This window comes from Anomaloglossus baeobatrachus, chromosome 3, assembly GCF_048569485.1.
Source record: "Anomaloglossus baeobatrachus isolate aAnoBae1 chromosome 3, aAnoBae1.hap1, whole genome shotgun sequence".
NCBI classification, from domain to species: Eukaryota; Metazoa; Chordata; class Amphibia; order Anura; family Aromobatidae; genus Anomaloglossus; species Anomaloglossus baeobatrachus.
In genome coordinates this window covers 28,976,373-28,994,053 of record NC_134355.1, presented here as the reverse complement: position 1 = coordinate 28,994,053, position 17,681 = coordinate 28,976,373, and the positions used below count along the sequence as shown (strand labels likewise).

Sequence of the window (17,681 nt, the reverse complement as noted above, 5' to 3'; positions counted from 1 at the left end):
TTGGCCGGCTGCCGTCGCTGTGATCCTGAATGTCCCTCCCCCTTCAGGAGAGGATGTTCGCCGCCCACAGCGACGTCGCCCGGGAGGTAAGTACAGTACGTGTGACGGGGGGTTAACGACTTTGTGCGACACGGGCAACTAATTGCCCATGACGCACAAACGACGGGGGCGGGTACAATCGCTCGTGCAATCGCACGATAGATCGTACCGTGTGAAGCCCGCATAAGTGTCCATTCAGGTTTGCTCACCACTAGAGATGAGCGAACCCAATGACCGTTGTACAGAGTCCATACCAAACATAAACTTTACAAAAAAGACAGTGTTCGACTTCGGAGTTTTGGTGATTTACATATGCAAACCAATTAAGTGAGCAGCGCTGTGCTCGGGTATGCCCGGTGCCCACCCCAGTGCCAGCTGCTTGCAGTGTTTGAATGGCTAGCACTGGGGGTAAAATTAGCATTCTCCGATGCAGTTTGTGCAAAAAAAAAAAATGGAAAAACCCCGTCCACCCTTCCTTGGAAGTGGTCTGCTTATGGCTGGCTCCATGTGGGCGGAGAGATGAACTGCCAATCAGTGACTTCAAATGAAGCGCAGCTCAATTTTGGGTCTAGAACAGAACTTTACATAAGGTCCGGCTGCACCTGCCGATCCCGAACATCCAAAGTTCCGCTCATCTCTACTCATCACTACTCTTTAGTCTTCAGATAAAAGGGGAGACCTTAATGACTCTAACTGTAAAGTCCTGACCATATCATATTATTCCAGACAGGAGTTTAGAGTAGGGATGGTTGGGAGAACGTTTCCCTTAGTGGCAGATGCAGAGGAAACCGGCAAAAAGCTCCTTGGACTTGGCTCTATTCAAACAAACCTTGTCTGTAAAGTAAAGAAGTGAATCTTTGTAGAAACCTATAAAACACATGAGAGTAACGACAACAAGAGGCTCAATTCACACAAGAGAATATTCTGCAGATTTTATTGAAATAATCAACTTTTTTTTTGCTTATAACAGATATAATATGATTTTCTGAGCGTTGTGATTGGGGGATTAAATGTAGCCTTTATCCTGGATTCTTATCATTGTATCTGTGGATTTCAGGCCAATTTTGCGAGGAGCCACTGTGAGAAAAAAAAGAGAAATTAGGAAAAAAATAAACATGGCATTAATGTGCAGTCAGGATTACACTGGACTTGTGCCGGTCAGTACTCGGCTCGCCCCAGTGTGCCCAGTAACACTGCACTGCCGGTCAGTACTCGGCTCGCCCAAGTGTGCCCAGTAACACTGCACTGCCGGTCAGTACTCGGCTCGCCCCAGTGTGCCCGGTAACACTGCACTGCCGGTCAGTACTCGGCTCGCCCCAGTGTGCCCAGTAACACTGCACTGCCGGTCAGTACTCGGCTCGCCCCAGTGTGCCCAGTAACACTGCACTGCCGGTCAGTACTCGGCTCGCCCCAGTGTGCCCAGTAACACTGCACTGCCGGTCAGTACTCGGCTCGTCCCCCGATGTGCCCGGTAACACTGCACTGCCGGTCAGTACTCGGCTCGTCCCCCGGTGTGCCGAGTAACACTGCACTGCGGTACTCGGCCCCATCCAGTGTGCCGAGTAACACTGCACTGCCGGCCAGTACTCGGCCCCCCAGTGTGCCCAGTAACACTGCACTGCAGTACTCGGCCCCATCCAGTGTGCTGAGTAACACTGCACTGCCGGTCAGTACTCGGCCCCCCCAGTGTGCCCAGTAACACTGCACTGCAGTATTCGGCCCCATCCAGTGTGCTGAGTAACACTGCACTGCCGGTCAGTACTCGGCCCCCCCAGTGTGCCCAGTAACACTGTACTGCCGGTCATGACTTACAGGTGTTGTTGTGGATCTTTTTAGAGTTGAGTGAGTACCTAACTATTCATACTCACTATACTCATAACGAGTACTGTCTAGTACTCGTGTATTCGTTCCAAATAGCGTGTGCAATGCAAGTCAATGGGGAAAAACTTGCAAAGTAACGAATAACCCGAATGATGTACTATTCGTGCGAGTAACGAACAGTACAGAAGTCAGGTTAGGCTGGGGCCACACGGGGCACTACTGCAATGCTCGCATGAGACTCGGCTCGCGCTGGCAGTGTGAAGCCCCACAGGTGTTGATGCAGTGTCGGTGCATTACCTTCAGGGACTCCACGGTCAGTCTGGATCTTGTCACAGGTAGGGAATCTTCTTGTTTTGATCGTGACGCCACTCTCAGTATTGCGGTCAGTGGGGACCGCCACTGCAGGTTGAAGGTCGCCTGGGGCTGATGGTATGTGCAGTTAGATGTAGGAGCCTCCTGAGAGTGAGGCAAGCCCCAGGGCCCGGTGTAGATGCGTAGTACTACAAGTCGCAGAATAACCACACAGGCAGGATGTCTTTCAGGGTTTTTACTCACTTCAGGTGGCAGGGTGAGTAACCCGGGCGTAGCTGGGATGAACCAGGTAGGAATCAGGTATCCTTCAGGCTGGCTTTATGAGGGTGACTACTGACTCGCCTTCCTTAGCCCTTGGTGGTTTGGGGTAACCCCGACTTTGAGTCCCTATGGGGGTCACCCAGGGAAGATGCTCCAAGCCTCTCTCCCCTTGTTGTTTGCCGTTTGCTTGTTCCCCGGACCAGGCCACTCCAGCCTCTTGCCTCCTGTGACCTATGGGCCCAATCTTGTGGTTACGTGGCTGCGGCTTTTAGTTGTTGTGGTGTGGGCTGTAAGAGCCCCACACCGGCAGGTTTAGCAGGGAAAGGTGAATCTATCCTCGCTTCGGGATCTGCCGCCCGGTTGGGCCTGGTGCTCTCTAGAAGTCTCCTTACTTCCCACTCCGTGCACTCTCTAGCTGAAGCTGGCTTTCAGGCAGCACTCCTAGTTGACCGTTCTCCCCCGTCTGTAGCCACTGCGCGGGCGCTGTTAGACAGCATCAGCCCCACAGGTCTGCTCCTCACTGAGCCCTCTGGAGTTCTGCTCTAACTGACTCACTGCTCCTCCTCTCCTGTTCTTGCCTACGCCACCTAGCAACCAGACTCTCCACCACACCCCTTGAGAGGAGATGGAGGCTTTTAACCCCCTGCCACTATTCCAGTGGAGGTATAGGCTTTGCCCCCTCCTGGGATCCCCAGGGGTCCTCTCATGGGTACATGTGTGAGACCTGGTCACTATGCGCCTGTGTTCCACACCCCAGTCAGCCATCTGGATTACCTGTATTGTACTGTCCCCAGCATGGGTGCAGTACTCAGTGGTGCCTGACCAGGTCAGGGGCGCCACATTCCCCCTTAGTTATCACCAGCACGTCCTCGGGCTGCAAGACAACATTTTAAAATGCATAAAACATTAAAACATGTAAAACATTTAAAAGCACCAGGTATCAGACATCACCACCCTCCACCCACAAGTCCGTTAACCCACCCAAAACCCTCTCAGGAGGTAGGTCACCGGTCCTGTTGGTAACCAGGTCTGGGCCATCCGTTTCCCCAGACCTTTCCTCCAATCTTCCTCTCCCGTTGGCCGCGACTTCAGCCACTTCTGGCAGGATGTAGAGGCGGCTTTCATGGGCTGGTGGTTTTCAGGGTATACCTGGCCTGGTGGATCCGCGCCTTCAGCCTCTTCTGGCAGGATGCAGAGGCGGCCTCCACAGGTGGTGCTGACCAGGTACCCTCTTTGTGGTGGTGAGCCAAGGCCCCATAAACAGGCGTGCTCTCTGGTCGCAGGTGAGCCAAGGCCCTTTTCTACGGACGGGCCCCCCTGGTTGCAGACGAGCCAAGCCCCTAAACAGGCTGGCCCTGGTGGTGGTGCCACTGGTGTAACTATTTACACTGCGAGAGTTTGTGGCTATAGCAAGTTCATAGCCTTAAAGTTTATTTCTCACAATAGTTTTTGTGGGCGCATTTCTTAAACGTTGCAAACAAAACTGGTCAAAACAGTAACTTCTCTTCTTACTTTTCTTTTACTCTTTACTCCTCATTTTCACCAGGGCGTGGGCACGTAGGGCACTGGCACCTGTGACTTTCTTGCTCTCTGTCGTCGTCCGTGGTCGTTTCATCTGTAGGATCTTTGTCTGTGGTTGTTTCATCTGTTGGTTCTTTATCTTTCCTTTCTTGGTCTTCATCTGTTTCTACAGCTGGTTCTTTATCTCTGTCTTTTCTTTCTTGTCTTTCTTGTCTTTCTTGTCTTTCTTGTTGCATGGGATGGCTGTAAGGTTTGTTGGGACATAGCGCTACGTCCAGAGCATACAATCCTCTTTCGCCTTGATGCAGGGTGAACTGAACGGAGTCTCCCATCTTTAGATTTCTGCAAGGGTGTCCTCTTGGCAGATGAGCGTTCACATCTCTGCGGTTTACAAATATCCCTTCTTTTATTCCTGGTGCCACAATGAAGCCATAACCACTTTTCAAGTTGAAATCTTCCACTACGCCATAACACAGGGGTCCTCTGGCCTGGGCTTTGGACTCTCTCAACAAACGCTTCTCCTTTAGGTCTCTGGCGGTGACTGCCCTCTGTTCAGGAGACTGTGGTGCTGGAGCAAACTGTGTTCTTCTGCACCGTGTCTTGCGGGCTGGATCCATGCCTGTGGGCTCCCAGGTGAGGCTCTTAGGCAGCTCTTCTTCTGCAGAGGGGGTCAGGTCCTCCTCGTCCCAGCGGGAGTAGGGCAGCATCTCCGGGTCCGAGTATATATCTACTGCTGGTGGCACTGGAGTCGGAGTCAGCCCCTCAGCTTCCTGGCCTCCCCTCCCCCTTAGTTCTTCCTGGCACTCCTTTGGTGGCAGTGCTGGGGATGGACCTCTTTCAGCTGACCCCGGTGGTAGACTCTTTGGCGTGGTGGCTGCAGGGGTTGCCTGAATCTCCTCAGGGGTGCGCGGGGGGCGCACATACTGATCCACGAACCACTTCGGAAACTTGGCCTCCATCTCAGCCCTCAGCCGCCAGTAGTCGGACCCCTCTCCTATCATGGGCTTCCGGTCAGGGACCTCTGTGGACTGGGGAGCAGTGTCAGCTCTGGCCTTGCAGGCCGGGGAAAATGGTAAGTCTGTCTTGTCTTGGCGGGCCGCGCCTGGCATGGCGGCGGCCTGGTCTGTGCGGGCCGGGCAGGGCATCGCTGCGGCGGCCTGGTCTGTGCGGGCCGGGCAGGGCATCGCTGCGGCGGCCTGGTCTTGGCGGGCCGCGCCTATCATGGCGGCGGCCTGAGTCTGCGTCACTGTTGCAGAGGGCTCTGTGCAGGCTGAGCTGGGCGTCGCTGCAGCGGTCTGGGCTTGGCGGGCCGCACCTGGCGTGGCTGCGGCCTGGTTCAGCACCTCACTTGCGGCGCGGACGAGCGTCGCTGCTGCGGTGGTGTCTTGGCGGGCCGGGCCTAGCAGGGCGGCGGCCTGGGTCAGCGTTACGCCTGCGGCGCGGATGAGGGTCGCGGTGGCAGCCGGTTCTTTGCGGGCCGGGCAGGGCATCGCTGCAGGGACCGGGTCTTGGTGGGCCGAGCAGGGCATCGCTGCGGCCGCTGGGGCTTGGAGGGCCGCACCTGGCGTGGCTGCGGCCTGCTTCAGCGTCGCCGCACCGGACGCCTCTTCAGGGGCCGCGGACGTGGCAGCAGGGGTCGGGGCACTTGCGCTGGCCGGGGCATCATTCGACTCACCCATTGTTGGTAGCACTGGGGTCTGCGTCGTCGCCATCCTGCCTGACACTCGGCGCGCAGCTCTCCCTTCATAGGCCCGAACCGCCGCGGTCATCTCCTGCAGTTCCATCCGTTCCTCCCGAATCTGCTCCACGACCCGGGTCTCCAGCCGGTTGCAAAACTGGGCCAGCTCTCGGTACCACCAGGCAGCGGAGCCTGGTTCTGGGTTCCTGCGGTCAGACGCCATTCCTTCTGCGCCGTCTTCTGCACGGTCTCCCAGCAGTGGACTCGTCGCTGCCTCCAGTAATAAGCTGTCCAGTTTCTGCTCTGCCTCTTTCAGCAGCTCCTCTCCCAGCAGCAGGCTTGTGGCTCCCTTTCTGTTCCGCCGTTTCTCGACGCTTCCACTCTCATAGCTGGCAAGGTCAGAACTCTGCAGGGGATCTCTGGGTAGCCACACCTCTTCGTGGGCGGTAACTTCTCCCAGCGCGGGCTGCTGTTGTTTTTCAGCGCGCTTTTCATGGTGGCAATATGGCGGCGCTTCCAATTTTTCAAGCGGACCGCCCAGGCACATGGTCACCTGTCTGGACAGGTCTAGTCCTTATCCTGTTCGTGACGCCAGATGTGAAGCCCCACAGGTGTTGATGCAGTGTCGGTGCATTACCTTCAGGGACTCCACGGTCAGTCTGGATCTTGTCACAGGTAGGGAATCTTCTTGTTTTGATCGTGACGCCACTCTCAGTATTGCGGTCAGTGGGGACCGCCACTGCAGGTTGAAGGTCGCCTGGGGCTGATGGTATGTGCAGTTAGATGTAGGAGCCTCCTGAGAGTGAGGCAAGCCCCAGGGCCCGGTGTAGATGCGTAGTACTACAAGTCGCAGAATAACCACACAGGCAGGATGTCTTTCAGGGTTTTTACTCACTTCAGGTGGCAGGGTGAGTAACCCGGGCGTAGCTGGGATGAACCAGGTAGGAATCAGGTATCCTTCAGGCTGGCTTTATGAGGGTGACTACTGACTCGCCTTCCTTAGCCCTTGGTGGTTTGGGGTAACCCCGACTTTGAGTCCCTATGGGGGTCACCCAGGGAAGATGCTCCAAGCCTCTCTCCCCTTGTTGTTTGCCGTTTGCTTGTTCCCCGGACCAGGCCACTCCAGCCTCTTGCCTCCTGTGACCTATGGGCCCAATCTTGTGGTTACGTGGCTGCGGCTTTTAGTTGTTGTGGTGTGGGCTGTAAGAGCCCCACACCGGCAGGTTTAGCAGGGAAAGGTGAATCTATCCTCGCTTCGGGATCTGCCGCCCGGTTGGGCCTGGTGCTCTCTAGAAGTCTCCTTACTTCCCACTCCGTGCACTCTCTAGCTGAAGCTGGCTTTCAGGCAGCACTCCTAGTTGACCGTTCTCCCCCGTCTGTAGCCACTGCGCGGGCGCTGTTAGACAGCATCAGCCCCACAGGTCTGCTCCTCACTGAGCCCTCTGGAGTTCTGCTCTAACTGACTCACTGCTCCTCCTCTCCTGTTCTTGCCTACGCCACCTAGCAACCAGACTCTCCACCACACCCCTTGAGAGGAGATGGAGGCTTTTAACCCCCTGCCACTATTCCAGTGGAGGTATAGGCTTTGCCCCCTCCTGGGATCCCCAGGGGTCCTCTCATGGGTACATGTGTGAGACCTGGTCACTATGCGCCTGTGTTCCACACCCCAGTCAGCCATCTGGATTACCTGTATTGTACTGTCCCCAGAATGGGTGCAGTACTCAGTGGTGCCTGACCAGGTCAGGGGCGCCACAGCAGCACAGCAGGAGCCGAGTGTCATGCGATTGTGCCTGCATCTGAGGTCCAACCCTGCGAGCGGACCTCAGCTGCGGGGGGCGGGCTGGCGATGCGGAGGGGCGGGCCGCCACGGAGGAGAGGAAGGAGGAATTTCTCTCCCTCTCCTCTGTAGCCAGCTATTGCGATTCTTGCTCTGCACGCGCGGTACACCGGTGTACCGCGAGTGCAGTGTGATATTTCTCTCGCCCCATTCACTTGAATGGGTGCGAGAGAAAAGAGTCTCGCATTACACCCGCGGCATGCTGCGATTGTTTTCTCGGTCCGATTAGGGCTAAGAAAATAATCGCTCATGTGCGCTGACACACAGGCTAGAATTGGTCCAAGGGGAATGCGATGTTTTATCGCACTCCACTCACACCGATTTTCTCGCCGTGTGGCTTAGGCCTTACTCGTTAGATTGCGAGTATTCCCCATTGACTTGCATTGCGCACTATTCGGAATGAATAGGCTAGTATTATACAGTACTCATTATGAGTATAGCGAGTACGAATAGTTAGGTACTTGCTCAACTCTAGATCTTTTACATGAATACATCACCAAAAAAGGAGGACTTTGTGTTTAAATTAGATTTTTATAGTACATGTATTTATTTTTTGCCATTTTGTTTTCATTATTTTGTAACTATCTAAAAATATCTGAAATGATTTATTTTAACACTGGACACTATTCTCCTACATTCTGTTTTTGTTTCAGCAGCCGCATGGACATATTGAAGACAGCAATGGATTTACTCACTGACTGTGTTAGAAGTATTTTCTGTTTACAAGAATTGATAAAGGGCTCGTTGAAGTAGAATTGACTAAATTCATGCCACTTAATGAATTCAGTGTGAGTTCCTCCATGCCAAAAATAATATTCCAATCCGGGACTGGAGTAGCATTTCTACAAAGAAACCCAGCCAAACTGGCATGAAAACACAAACAGTCACGTTGTGCAAAAATTTTAGTGACTTTTCAAAGTGTTTTCATATAAATCTTTGCCGAATCGCCCCCCCAATGTTTCCACATACTTCTCCATATCCATATTCTCTACACTCCCTGACAGAAGTTCTGTCGCTTATCCATGTTATGTAAATAAAAGCTTATAACCTGACTTTAAATTCATCCATTGGTTTTATAAATTACTCGTTTGAAAGCTGAAACCCTCCCAAATTTGGTTTAGGCTTTGAAAATAAAGCTGCTGCAAAGCTGAAATATTGATCATTTAATGAACACAGAAAGGTCAGATTTTGGCAAGACAAACGTTTTGTCGCCTTGTGTCATATAATGCACCCAATCCTAGTTTACATCCTCACCTGTGCTCACTAAATGATCGGTTAGTTAGTGGGTGTGTATAAAAACAAACCCAGCACCCCAGACCTTCACTTGAACTGCAACTTGCCCTCTGACAACATGCCAAAAATCCTCCCTGCGACCAAAGCATTGATTATCAAGAGGCTGAAGAACAGATCCACTGCAGAGGTGGCTGGCACCTTTAATGTGTCTCAGCGTCAAGTACAAATAATTTGAAGAAAGATTTGAAGAGACTGGAGATGTTTTTGACAAGCCCAGGTCTGGCAGACCCCGCAAGACAACTGCTCAGGAGGAACGTTTGTTGGTTAGAAAATCCAAAACAAGCCCCTCATCCACTGCAGCAGAGCTCCAACAGGCCTGGTCACCTCAAGTCCCTGTGTCAACTAGAACAGTTTGTAGGATTCTGTCTCGAAATGGCCTCCATGGTAAAATCAGTGCCCAAAAGCCAGCACTAAACAAAAGGCAATTAAAAAATGGTGTGGCATTTGCCAAGTCCCACAGCCTGCTAAACAGATGGACGCTGGAAAAATGGCAGAAGGTGAATTTCTCTGATGAATCTTCAGTTGAATAACACCACAGCTGCCACAATTACTGCAGGAGATCTACTGGAGACCGTATGGATCCAAAATACACCCCGAAAACAGTTAAGTTTGGTGGTGGAAAGATCATGGTCTGGGGTTACATTCAGTATGGGGGTGTGCAAAACATTTGCAAGGTGGAAGGCAATATCAATAGCCTAAAATATCAAGAAGTATTAGCTACCTCTTACATTCCCAATCATAAAAGGGGTCAAATTCTGCAGCGGGATGGTGCTCCATCTCATACATCCATCTCTACAACAAAGTTCCTCCTGGCAAAGAAGATCAAGGTGCTCAAGGACTGGCCAGCCCAGTCACCAGACATGAACATCATTGAGCATGTTTGGGGTAGGATGAAAGAGGAAGCTTGGAAGACAAAACCAAAGAATCTAGATGAACTCTGGGAGGCATGTAAGACTGCATGCTTTGCTGTTCCTGATGACTTCATGAATAAATTGTATGAATCATTGTTGGACCGCATGGATGCAGTCCTTCAAGCTCATGGAAGTCACACAAAATATTAAATATGGCTCTAATAGCACCACAACTTCATTCACCAATGTTATGCAACATATTTTTGTATTAGAAGTTAATTAAGGTCCAGTCACACTAAGCAACTTACCAGCGATCCCAACAACGATAGGGATCGCTGGTAAGTTGCTAGGAGGTTGCTGGTGAGCTGTCACACTGCGACGCTCCAGCGATCCCACCAGCAACCTGACCTGGCAGGGATCGCTGGAGCGTGGCTACACGAGTTGCTGGTGAGCTCACCAGCAACCAGTGACCAGCCCCCAGTCTCCTAGTTACAGCACACATCAGGTTAATTAACCCGATGTGTGCTGCAGCTAAATGTGCACAGAGCAGGGAGCAGCGCACAATGCTTAGTGCTGGCTCCTTGCTCTCCTAGTTACAGCACACATCGGGTTAATTACCTGATGTGTGCTGCAGCTACATGTGCACAGAGCAGGAGCCGGCACTGACAGTGAGAGCGGAGGAGGCTGGTATCAAAGGTAAATATCGGGTAACCAAGGACAGGGCTTCTTGGTTACCCGATGTTTACATTGGTTACCAGCCTCAGCAGAAGCTGGCTCCCTGCTCACTGCACATTAGTTGTTGCTGTCTCGCTGTCACACACAGCGATCTGTGCTTCACAGCAGGACAGCAACAACTAAAAAATGGCCCAGGACATTCAGCAACAACCAACGACCTCACAGCAGGGGCCAGGTTGTTGCTGGATGTCACACACAGCAACATCGCTAGCAACGTCACAAAAGTTGTTCGTTACCAGCGATGTTGCTAGCGATGTTGCTTAGTGTGACGGGGCCTTTAGTTGTTTGAATTTCACATTACTTTCTGTGGGCGACAAAACTTTTGTCTTGCCAAAATCTGACCTTTCTGTGTTCATTAAATGATCAATATTTCAGCTTTGCAGCAACTTTATTTTCATAACCTAAACCAAATTTGGGAGGGTTTCAGCTTTCAAAAGAGTAATTTATAAAACCAATGGATGAATTTAAAGTCAGGTTATAAGCTTTTATTTACATAACATGGATAAGTGACAGAGCTTCTGTCAGGGACTGTACACCTCCTTGGTAGAACTTTGACCTGTCTTTTCGAGTCGTAGTTATACTGGAGTATACAGTAAAGCCATGTTATTGTGACGGGTGAATATGTTCCTGGAGCTGCTGCTTTTCTCTGTCTCACACTTTAGCGTTCTGACATTATTATACAAATAACTTTTCAGATAACGTATAAAACAATAAGAAAATCTGCTCCTCTCACCTCATATAAAGACAGATTGATGGATTCAGCAGGTTATACATGTCTGTAGGAATAAAGCAATATACACATCCGATTACTGTAATGTGACCTACTATCACTTCTATTAACTGCATAATGGCAGTTGACATAGATTGGTGCATTCACCAGTAAAGGAGATCTGTCAGCAGAACGGATTCACCAAATTGCTGACAGACCTACAGTATATATACAAGTGCATCATAATAAATTAGAAAATCATGAAGAAGTTATTTTATTTCAGTAATTCAATACTAAAAGGAAATGCCTATATTATATAGAGTCATTACACACAGAGGGATCTATTCCTATATATTATATAGAATCATTACACACAGAGGGATCTATTCCTATATATTATATAGAGTCGTTACACACAGAGGAATCCATTTCTATATATTATATAGAGTCATTACACACAGAGGGATCTATTTCTATATATTATATAGAGTCATTACACACAGAGGGATCTATTCCTATATATTATATAGAGTCGTTACACACAGAGGGATCCATTTCTATATATTATATAGAGTCATTACACACAGAGGGATCCATTTCTATATATTATATAGAGTCATTACACACAGAGGGATCTATTTCTATATATTATATAGAGTCATTACACACAGAGGGATCTATTCCTATATATTATATAGAGTCATTACACACAGAGGGATCTATTCCTATATATTATATAAAGTCATTACACACAGAGGGATCTATTTCTATATATTATATAGAGTCATTACACACAGAGGGATCTATTCCTATATATTATAAAGTCATTACACACAGAGTGATCTATTTCTATATATTATATAGAAATATATAATCAAATATGTCAAAGCAACCTGGGCTTCCATAACCCCTCAGCAGTGCCACAGGCTGATCGCCTCCTGCCACATTGCCGCATTGATGCAGTAATTCATGAAAAAGGAGCCACAACCAAGTATTGAGGCATTTACTGCACAGACTTTTCAGGAGGCGCCAACATTACTGAGTTTAAAATAATTTTTTCAGTTGGTCTTATATTATATTCTAATTTTCGAGATAACTTTTGGGTTTTCATTGGCTGTAAGCCATAATCATCAACATTAAGAGAAATAAACACGTGAAATAGATCCCTCTGTGTGTAATGACTCTATATAATATATAGCAGTAGATCCCTCTGTGTGTAATGACGCTATATAATATAGAAATAGATCACTCTGTGTGTAATGACTCTATATCTATATAAATAAAAATCTTACGTGCATTTGTAAAGATCCGCTTATCTCAAAAACTTCCCGACCGATTGTTGTGAAATTTTGATTCAATGTCCCCTCGAGCCTCGCAAGTGTTTCGGTCCACTCATCGCGATCTACGCATGCGCGCAACCGTGGGAAATTTCAACTGTTTACGCTGTTCACGGTAGACTAACAACCGCACTCTATGCTGGGTCATCGCGATTCACACATGCGAGACAGACAGGGAAAGAGACAGACAGGAAAAGAGACAGACCTGGAAAAGACAGACGGGGAAAGAGACAGACCTGAGAAAGAGACAGACCTGGGAAAGAGACAGATCTTGGAAAGAGACAGACCTGGGAAAGAGACAGACCTGGGAAAGAGACAGACCTGGGAAAGAGACAGACCTGGGAAAGAGACAGATGAAAGAGACAGACCTGGGAAAAAGACAGACCTGGGAAAGAGACAGACAGGGAACGAGACAGATGGGGAAAGAGACAGACCTGGAAAGAGACAGACCTGGAAACCTGGAAAAAGACAGATGGGGAAAGAGACAGACGGGTAAAGAGACAGACGGGGAAAGAGACAGACCTGGGAAAGAGACAGACCTGGAAAGAGACAGACCTGGTTAATGACATACCAGGAAAGAGACAGACGGGGAAAGAGACAGACGAGGAAAGAGATAGAGACAGACAGACAGAGATAGAGACAGACAGACACAGAGATAGAGAGTGACAGAGAAACTGATACAGAGACAGACAGAAAGATAGACACAGACACACATAGACAGACAGAGAGACAGACAGACAGAGACTGGGAGAGAGACAGAGACAGGTACTATCCCGGGGAACGCCAAGTACTACAGCTAGTAATATATATATATATATATATATATATAAATAGATCACTCTGTATGTAATGACTCTATATAATATATAGGAATAGATCCCTCTGTGTGTAATGATTCTATATAATACAGTATACATAAATAGATCACTCTGTGTGTAATGACTCTCTATATATATAGAAATAGATCACTCTTTGTGTACTGACTCTATAATATATAGAAATTGATCCCTCTGTGTGTATTGAGTCTATATAATATATATATAAATAGATAACTCTGTGTGTAATGACTCTATATAATACGTATATAGGAATATATCCCCCTGTGTGTAATGACTCTATATAATACGTATATAGGAATATATCCCCCTGTGTGTAATGACTCTATATAATATATAGGAATAGATTTCTCTGTGGGTAATGACTCTATATAATATATAGGAATAGACCCCTCTGTGGGTAATGACTATATAATACTGTATATAGGAATAGATCCTTCTGTGTGTAATGACTCTATATAATATATAGGAATAGATCCCTTTGTGTGTAATGATTCTATATAATATATAGGAATAGATCCCTCTGTGTGTAATGACTCTATATAATATATAGGAATAGATCCCTTTGTGTGTAATGACTCTATATAATATATAAATAGATCACTCTGTGTGTAATGACTCTATATAAAATATAAATTGGTCCCTCTGTGTGTAATGACTCTAATATATAGAAATAGATCACTTTGTGTGTAATGACTCTATATTATATAGGTTTCCCTTTTTGTATTCAATTGCTGAAATACATTAACTGTTTTATGATATTCTGATTTATTGAGATGCACTTGTGGGTGCTAAGATAGGAAGAGAAATAAAGTTTTGCTTCCTCATATGCCACTTGGAAATGATCAGACAAGTGTCTGTTGGGATTACCGAACCCCTCAGCTTTGAAGCTGCCGTTATCTCATCCACCGCTACTAACTGACAGGGCGAGTAATGTGCGGCATCAATGTGCCCGGCGTTACAAAAGAACAATACACATCACAAATCAGCAAATAACATGGACATATCTGGTGTCCCTGTAATTGTACCGACCCGAACAACACAGCGATCAGATTATTGATGGGGATCGGTAAATGGTATAAAAACTTGGCATGGTTAATTATTTTCTCTAATAAACCCATAAAAAATGTAATAAAAATGTAACGCTGCGGCCGTGTTCACATATAGTATCAATGTTGCATTTTTTTTCTCCAGGTGTCCGCAGCATGCAACGCATTTAGGGTATGTGTGCACGTCGCATATTTTCATGCGTTTATGCAGCGTTTTGCACTGAAGCGTAAACGCATGCGTTCTGCGTCCCCAGCAAGGTCTGTGAGAATTTAGCAATTTCCGTGCGCACGTTGCGTTTTAGAGCGCAGCGATTTGCATGACGATTTTGTTGACCAAAATGCTGCGTTCTAAAAAGCAACATGTCACTTCTTTTGTGCGTTTTGGATGCTTTTCCCACTCTGTCTATGGCAGAGCAAGCATTAGGGTTGCCCAGAAATCAGTTCCTCCCCCGTGCTTTCTAGTGGAGCTTCATCAGTTGAAGAAAGAAGACAGAAGAAAGCAGACCAGGATCATGGAGGGGTGAGAGGGAGTAATAAAGATGGAGTCTCTAACTGTGTCTGTGTATTTATTTCTAATATAATATTTTTTTCTCTGTGTGATGTCTTTTTTTAACCCTTTATTGGAGATTCTTAATGGCTGGGTCAAACTTGGCCTGACATTAAGAATCTCGGGCTTTATATCAGCTGGTAAAACAAAGCTGGTATTAACCCCTTATTACCCAGCGTTCTACCCAACACCAGGGCCGCTGGAAGAGTTGGATACAGCGCCAGAAGATGGCGCTTCTATGAAATGGGACATTCTGGATTCACAATGCATCCAAAACGCCGCTTTTTGGCTGCGTTTTGAAACGCACATGCAGTGACAATACGCTGCAGAATATTTGACAACCAGAACGCAGACGTGCGCACATACTCTAACAATCTTCTTTAATAATTGCATGTTTTCTGTTTATTTTTATGCGTTTTCTCGATATTTGATACATGTTTGTTGCAGATGTGAATCCGGGGTTTTAATTAAATTTAATACTATAGAAAAGCTTTGATTCTAGGTTTAAAAATTCGACAGCATTTTTTTTTATTGCTTGCGGTTTTTTAAAGTCCACATAGAATCTTATAGAGAAAAAATAAGCACCAAAACTGCACAGTTCAGCACATCCAATGTGCTTGGACATTTAATCCGTGTTCACATGTAGTGTAAATGTTGCATTTTTTTCTGCTACTTTAATTTTGCACATATATTCTGCTGTGTGTAAATGTCCAAGCAAAGTGGATGTGATTTCAAGAAAAGACGCCGCTGAACTCTGCAATTTCAGTGCTTTTATTTCCCTAGTAGTTTCTATGTGGCGCTTTATAAAACGCATTGAAAAAACTGGTTACTTTTTTAAATGCAGAATCCAAGCTTTTCTGTCCTATAAAAGACAAATAAAAACACATCTTCCCATCTGCACCAAAAACACATAAAATAAGGGAAAAAGGCATAAAATATAGAATAATCAGAGGAGATTGTTATTCTGTCGTTTGGTGCGGATCCTGAAGTAAACAAAAATACAGGATTTCTGCAAAGTGTGAACACGGCCTTATAGACACAAAAAAGCAACCTGTCATATAGTGAAGATACAAATAGATGAGAAAGTTTTGGCTGATACGACTATAAATGGAAAAACAGTCCTGGGCATCTGCTGAACGCCCCGTACTGCTGAATGGGTGTGGCATGGTCAAAATTTGCCACGAAGCGCTGTGCATGCCACATATGTGCCTCTTTATGTTCTTCCAAAGCTGAGAGGTATACTTAACTATTAATAAGGGTCTAAGGGGAAAACTTTTCTCCTTGCGGAGACTGACAAACCAATCTGGCCATCAGTGATGAAGAGTCTTATAGCTACAATGCTCCTCTGGGAAATATTCAAATTGTGTCATCAGGGAGGAAGGAGACAAACTCTAGTTCCTCCCTGATGAGACAATTTGAATGTTACCCAGAGGAGCATTTCAGCTATAAGGGCGGCGTTACGTGGTACGATATACCGTGCAATATGTCGTCGGGGTCACGGAATTCGTGACGCACATCCGGCATCGTTAGAGATGTTGTACCGTGTGACACCTCCAAACGACTGTTAACGAACAAAAATACTCACCTTATGGTTGCTCGTTGACACGTCGTTCATTTCCATAATGTCATTCCTCCCTCTGCGCGCCGGTTGTTTGTCGTTCCCGTGGCACATCGCTACTTGTGACACCGCAGGAAAGACGAACAACAAATTACCTGCGAACCGCCGGCAATGAGGAAGGAAGGAGGTGGGCGGCATGTTACGTCCCGCTCATCTCCGCCCCTCCGCTTCTATTGGGCGGCCACTGTGACGACGCTGTGACGTCGAACGTCCCTCCCCCTTTAGGAAGAGGATGTTCGCCACCCACAGCGACGTCGTTAGGGAGGTAAGTACGTGTGACGGGGGTTTAATGACTTTGTGCGACACGGGCAATGAATTGCCCGTGACGCACAAACGATGGGGCGGGTGTGATCACTCATACGATCGCACGATAAATCGTTGCGTGTAACGCCGCCCTAAGACTCCTCACTGGCAGCCAGACTGGTTTGTCAGTCTCCGCAATGAGAAACGTTTTCCCCTTAGACCCCACTATAGCTTCTCATACAGCCAGATCAGATCTCATACTTTGCACTGAGGAGGGATAATCATCCCGAAACACTGTGTCTGCAAATTGAGGTTCTGATCTGCCATAAATCCTAGGTCATATGAAAAGGCTCGTTGGAGGGTCACTTTTGACTTTTGGAGTCGCTACTTCCAATAGGTGGCGCTAGAGTTTGTCTCCTTCCTCCCTGAAGAGACAATTTGAATATCTCCTAATAAAGAATTTACCGGTGAAACAGGATGGGCGGCCATGTTAGTTATCAATTCTGAATTAGTGTCTTAAAAATTGACTGTTTCCCGAGAATAGAATTCAATAATGACAACTAATATGGCTGCACTTCCAAATGCCAGTTATAGCAAAAAGGCCATAGCTAAGGAAAAGAGACATCGTTACCAATCTTTGGGTCTAGCGAAGACGGTGACATCTGATTTATTATAATATGGTCACATTTCCATTTTAGATGTAAAAATGACAACATTTTAATTTACAGCAGACGATCCCAAGTAATGGAAGTGTTTTCCGGAATCCGTACTCACTGTGCTCCGGTTGGCTTCTCAGTGAAGATACGGAGGTAATAATCAGCATCTTCTTCTTTATTGTGGTTTGCTGCCACAATGACATAATTCCCTGGAAGAAGCTCCAATTGTTTTGCCACCTCTCGGTAGTGTCCACGTGAAAAAGATCCCACATCCTTATTGCTCTTAAAAAACTCCATCCCCAGAGGAAGTTTATCCGAAGGGTTAACCTGATGAGAGA

The 17,681-nt window shown here is 47.4% G+C and overlaps 1 protein-coding gene across 1 annotated transcript in view; it reads right to left on the bottom strand.

Annotated features, from left to right (window-relative positions):
- Window positions 1-945: 945 nt before the first annotated feature.
- The window catches only part of LOC142295959 (calpain-2 catalytic subunit-like), a 108,298-nt gene continuing 91,562 nt past the window's right edge, over window positions 946-17,681 (bottom strand). The window contains exons 11-13 of the mRNA XM_075339098.1: window positions 17,462-17,670; window positions 11,082-11,124; window positions 946-1,116 (exon numbers count right to left, since the gene is read on the bottom strand). Of these exons, the coding sequence (XP_075195213.1) occupies window positions 11,115-11,124; window positions 17,462-17,670 (219 nt within the window). The 3' untranslated portion in view covers window positions 946-1,116; window positions 11,082-11,114. The remainder of the gene's footprint in view (window positions 1,117-11,081; window positions 11,125-17,461; window positions 17,671-17,681) is intronic.